Below are 5,137 nucleotides of genomic sequence, written 5' to 3' on the forward strand. Positions count from 1 at the left end.
CTGATTCCTGAGGACCAACTCCTGCTGCTAACCCTAGGAGGCCTCCCCGTCCCCTCCCTAGAGGAAGGGGCCAGGTGGAGAGCTGATGTCCAGTACTGAGCAAGGAGAATGTTGCTAGGGTATGTATACTCAGGCAGCACAGCCGCACAAGCCAGACAGCGTGCACTAGGCTACAGCCAGCCACCACCAGGATTAGGGGACTGGACTCTTCCTAGAACACTCTTTCTCCTCCTACTCCTGTCCTGATGCCTGACCTGGGCTGCACTCTTTGGGACCAGCAGCTACAGCCCGACACCCTCGAGCCATGACCCAGGTCTGAGCCACTTGCTCTGGGCACACTCCTCGTGGGCTCTGGGGTGCTGCTGCCCAGTGCCAGCAGCCCCTTGGCACAGGGGTTCCCAGAGGCCTCTCAGCCTCATGTCCGACTCCCTCTCCCTGCTGGCAGCTCCACAGGCTTCTTTCCACTTCCACCTGCTGCCCACCCCGGGATGCTGCCAGGGCTTAAGGGTCTTGGGACTGTGTCCTGTAGTTTAGGCCCCCTCTCAGCTGTAGGGGAAGTGCCAGCTGTAGGGATGGCCTTGTCGTGCCTCGTCCCTCCAGCTGGCCTTGGAGAGAAGAGGTGGATTGTGCCCTCGGGCTGCTCAGCATCTGCTGGGCCAGGAGGCCGGCTGTCAAGCCATCAACCCACCCGTGGCCTTGGGAGCCCAGGAGGATGCGAGCAGCAGGCCCAGACCCTGCAGAGCGCTGATAAGATGGGCCAGGGACGCGCCTCTCCAGGCCCAGCGGCCTTGGTAGCCCGGCCCCCCCGGAGCTGGGGTCCAGGCCTCCCCAGAACTGCAGCTGGAGCTTCATCCTTTTCGGGAAGCGCAGGACCTGGCGTGGGAGGGGAGACAGGGACGAGGCTAGAGGCAGGCTCGGCCGCCGAAATGATGGCCTGTCACGGCTTCTGCCTGCGCTCCCTAGGACCCCCCTCAGAGGGGACGTTTCACAGCCTCAGAAACATTTCTGGACTTGGCACCCGCTCGGCCCCCAGCCCCGCAGTGGCCGAGGGAAGCCTGCATAGACGAGGGGAAGGACGAGGAGAGGGGAGGAGACGATGAAGGGGGTCAGAGCAGCGATTGGAGCCGGGAGCTGGAAGCGCCTTAAAGAGACTGCGCGGTCCCCGCCCCCCTTCCCGCCAGCCTCAATGAATTAGAGCTGTGTTTCCCAAACTTGCCTGATCATAAGCAGCCTCTGGGGCCCTAGTTAGAGATACAGGTTCCGGAGTACCTCCCTTCGAGATTCTGATTCAGTAGGTCTGCGGGTGGAGCCGAGGAATCTGTAATTTTAACACGCTCCCCACGTGATTCTCGTGAACAAGCAAGTTTGGAAAATACTGAATTAAAGGAAACGGGGCCTGGCTGCAGAAGCAGCCTCCACTAGGGGGCTTCGGCGGGAGGATTCCCGGGGGCGTCGCCTGCTTCCGCCGCCGCCTCCTTCAGTGAAAGTCCCTTTTGGGTCCAGCTGCCACAGCCACCGCGCTCCCTCAGGCCGGGCGGGGGACACCCCAGGTCTGCGTGGCCCCCGCGCCGCCACGCCCAGTGGCCGCCCGAGCCCTGCGAGCAGGGGGAGGAGCCGCCGCCAGTGGAGGCGGAGGAGGTAGAGGAGGCGGAGACGGCGGAGACGGCGGAGAAGGCGGAGAGGAAGGTGGAGGCGGAGGCGAAGGTGGAGGGGAAGGCGGAGGCGGCGGGGAAGGTGGAGGCGGCGGGGAAGGTGGACGCCACCGAGAAGGTGGAGACGGCGGGGAAGGTGGACGCCGCCGGGAAGGTGGAGACGGCGGAGGGTCCGGGCCGCCGGGCTGAGCTCAAGCTGGAGCCCGAACCCGAGCCGGTCCGGGAGGCGGAGCAGGAGCCGAAGCAGGAGCTGGAGGATGAGAACCCAGCGCGGAGCGGCGGTGGCGGCAACAGCGACGAGGTTCCTCCCCCCACCCTTCCCTCCGATCCACCGCGGCCCCCCGATCCTTCTCCGCGTCGCAGTCGTGCGCCGCGCCGCCGACCCCGGCCCCGGCCCCAGACCCGGCTCCGTACCCCGCCGCAGCCTAGGCCCCGGCCCCCGCCCCGGCCCCGGCCCCGGCGCGGCCCTGGGGGCGGATGCCTGGATGTGGATTTTGCCGTGGGGCCACCAGGCTGTTCTCACGTGAACAGCTTTAAGGTGGGAGAGAACTGGAGGCAGGAACTGCGGGTTATCTACCAGTGCTTCGTGTGGTGTGGAACCCCAGAGACCAGGAAAAGCAAGGCAAAGTCGTGCATCTGCCATGTGTGTGGCACCCATCTGAACAGACTCCACTCTTGCCTTTCCTGTGTCTTCTTTGGCTGCTTCACGGAGAAACACATTCACGAGCATGCAGAGACGAAACAACACAACTTAGCAGTAGACCTGTATTACGGAGGTATATACTGCTTTATGTGTAAGGACTATGTATATGACAAAGACATTGAGCAAATTGCCAAAGAAGAGCAAGGAGAAGCTTTGAAATTACAAGCCTCCACCTCAACAGAGGTTTCTCACCAGCAGTGTTCAGTGCCAGGCCTTGGTGAGAAATTCCCAACCTGGGAAACAACCAAACCAGAATTAGAACTGCTGGGGCACAACCCGAGGAGAAGAAGAATCACCTCCAGCTTTACGATCGGTTTAAGAGGACTCATCAATCTTGGCAACACGTGCTTTATGAACTGCATTGTCCAGGCCCTCACCCACACGCCGATACTGAGAGATTTCTTTCTCTCTGACAGGCACCGATGTGAGATGCCGAGTCCCGAGTTGTGTCTGGTCTGTGAGATGTCGTCGCTGTTTCGGGAGTTGTATTCTGGAAACCCGTCTCCTCATGTGCCCTATAAGTTACTGCACCTGGTGTGGATACATGCCCGCCATTTAGCAGGGTACAGGCAACAGGATGCCCACGAGTTCCTCATTGCAGCGTTAGATGTCCTGCACAGGCACTGCAAAGGTGATGATGTCGGGAAGGCGGCCAACAATCCCAACCACTGTAACTGCATCATAGACCAAATCTTCACAGGTGGCCTGCAGTCTGATGTCACCTGTCAAGCCTGCCATGGCGTCTCCACCACGATAGACCCATGCTGGGACATTAGTTTGGACTTGCCTGGCTCTTGCACCTCCTTCTGGCCCATGAGCCCAGGGAGGGAGAGCAGTGTGAATGGGGAAAGCCACATACCAGGAATCACCACCCTCACGGACTGCTTGCGGAGGTTTACGAGGCCAGAGCACTTAGGAAGCAGTGCCAAAATCAAATGTGGTAGTTGCCAAAGCTACCAGGAATCTACCAAACAGCTCACAATGAATAAATTACCTGTCGTTGCCTGTTTTCATTTCAAACGGTTTGAACATTCAGCGAAACAGAGGCGCAAGATCACTACATACATTTCCTTTCCTCTGGAGCTGGATATGACGCCGTTTATGGCCTCAAGTAAAGAGAGCAGAATGAATGGACAATTGCAGCTGCCAACCAATAGTGGAAACAACGAAAATAAGTATTCCTTGTTTGCTGTGGTTAATCACCAAGGAACCTTGGAGAGTGGCCACTATACCAGCTTCATCCGGCACCACAAGGACCAGTGGTTCAAGTGTGATGATGCCGTCATCACTAAGGCCAGTATTAAGGATGTACTGGACAGTGAAGGGTATTTACTGTTCTATCACAAACAGGTGCTAGAACATGAGTCAGAAAAAGTGAAAGAAATGAACACACAAGCCTACTGAAGTGACACACAGACCTACCTGCAATGGAAGATGACGACACCAATACTACAACTGGCATCGAGATCTAAAGGACCTACTTGACCATGGCCCATGGGCCTGACAGAGTAAGAATTGAACAGTACCCAGTGTCCAAAAGGTCCTGATTGGAAGAGAAATAGAAGGGGAGGGAGAAGAGGCTCTAGTCTAAGCAGTTGATGAAAGGGAAATTAAATGGTAGAAACACTCTGGGTGAGGAAGGCAGGAGCAGGAAAATGCTGACACTGGTACATATCCTATATTCCTCCAAAAGATTGTGTGGGAAAGTGTGGGGGGGAGGGGGGTGGTGGTGGGGGGGTGTGCCCTTGTAACCGTAAAACATCTTTCTCCATGGGTGTTTCAGCTTCAATTGACCAATCACATAACAGTTATATGTTTGGGGGGAAAAAGAAAAGTTTCTAAAAAATGTAGCCCATTACATATATGGGTATGAAAGCAGAAAAGTGGAGGAGGCAGGGATATCATTGACAAACACCTTTGCCAGTTTCTTTGTATTCGTGATTTTTTGTGCTATTAAATGCAGTATTAAAACAAGAAAAGCCCACCTGGGCTAGTGAAAGGAGAGGAAATAAGGGGGCTTGTATAAGGGGAGCCGTCGCTCCAAAAGTAGAGAAGACAAGAAATGCTGTAAGATAAGCAACCAACGCAGACAGGCCTCAGCTAAGAGTATAGTGTGTGTGTGTTAAAAAAAAAAAAAAAGAAAAAAAAAGCTGTATGATATACTTGAGCAAATCAATGAACCTCTTTGCGATTGTTTTATCATCTGTAAAATGCAGATAATTCCTACCTTAAAGGGTTATTGTTAAAGATAAAATGATATAAAAATGTGTCAAAGTATAAAGTAAAAGGCTTGGAACTTTGTAGGGACTCAGTAAACGTTTGTTGGATCCAAACCTGAAACTTCTTTGGACCAGGCCCAGAATGCATCAGAGGTGGGGGTCAGTCCCGCCTGAGACCCCTGGACAGAAGGGACACACATCATGTCACATACAGTCACACACACATTCTCCACAACTCCCTCCCCAATGCTGTCTATTTAGAGTACCAAGGCAATGAACTCCACTTTTGTCCCTTGTGTGCAGGTTATCACAGTGGGTGCCACCTGGGATTGGGGGTGGAAAGGACCACAGCTGTCCCATAAGGTCATTATTCTGTCCTTTTGGAGGACAGTCATGTTGCTTTCATGATTCAGATCCCAGTGATGGGACTCTCATGGCCAGTAGGCTGCCAGGCTTGCACACGAGGGAATTTGGTGGTCTTCGTCTTCTAAAAACATTATGGGTTCGGTTGCTATGTTTACTCACAGGCACAGATCAGTAGAAAGACTGTTTTCCAAAGTTCA

General features: G+C 54.8%; 1 protein-coding gene across 1 annotated transcript; it reads left to right on the top strand.

Moving 5' to 3' along the window:
• The first annotated feature begins 926 nt into the window (after positions 1 to 926).
• USP27X (ubiquitin specific peptidase 27 X-linked) lies at positions 927 to 4,688 on the top strand. The gene is made up of 2 exons (XM_031005746.3): positions 927 to 1,040; positions 1,423 to 4,688. The coding sequence occupies exons 1-2, from the start codon at positions 927 to 929 to the stop codon at positions 3,757 to 3,759; spliced, it is 2,451 nt and encodes an 816-aa protein (XP_030861606.2). The 3' UTR covers positions 3,760 to 4,688.
• Positions 4,689 to 5,137: the final 449 nt, after the last annotated feature.

The sequence above is a fragment of the Gorilla gorilla genome, chromosome X, assembly GCF_029281585.2.
Source record: "Gorilla gorilla gorilla isolate KB3781 chromosome X, NHGRI_mGorGor1-v2.1_pri, whole genome shotgun sequence".
Taxonomy (NCBI): domain Eukaryota; kingdom Metazoa; phylum Chordata; class Mammalia; order Primates; family Hominidae; genus Gorilla; species Gorilla gorilla.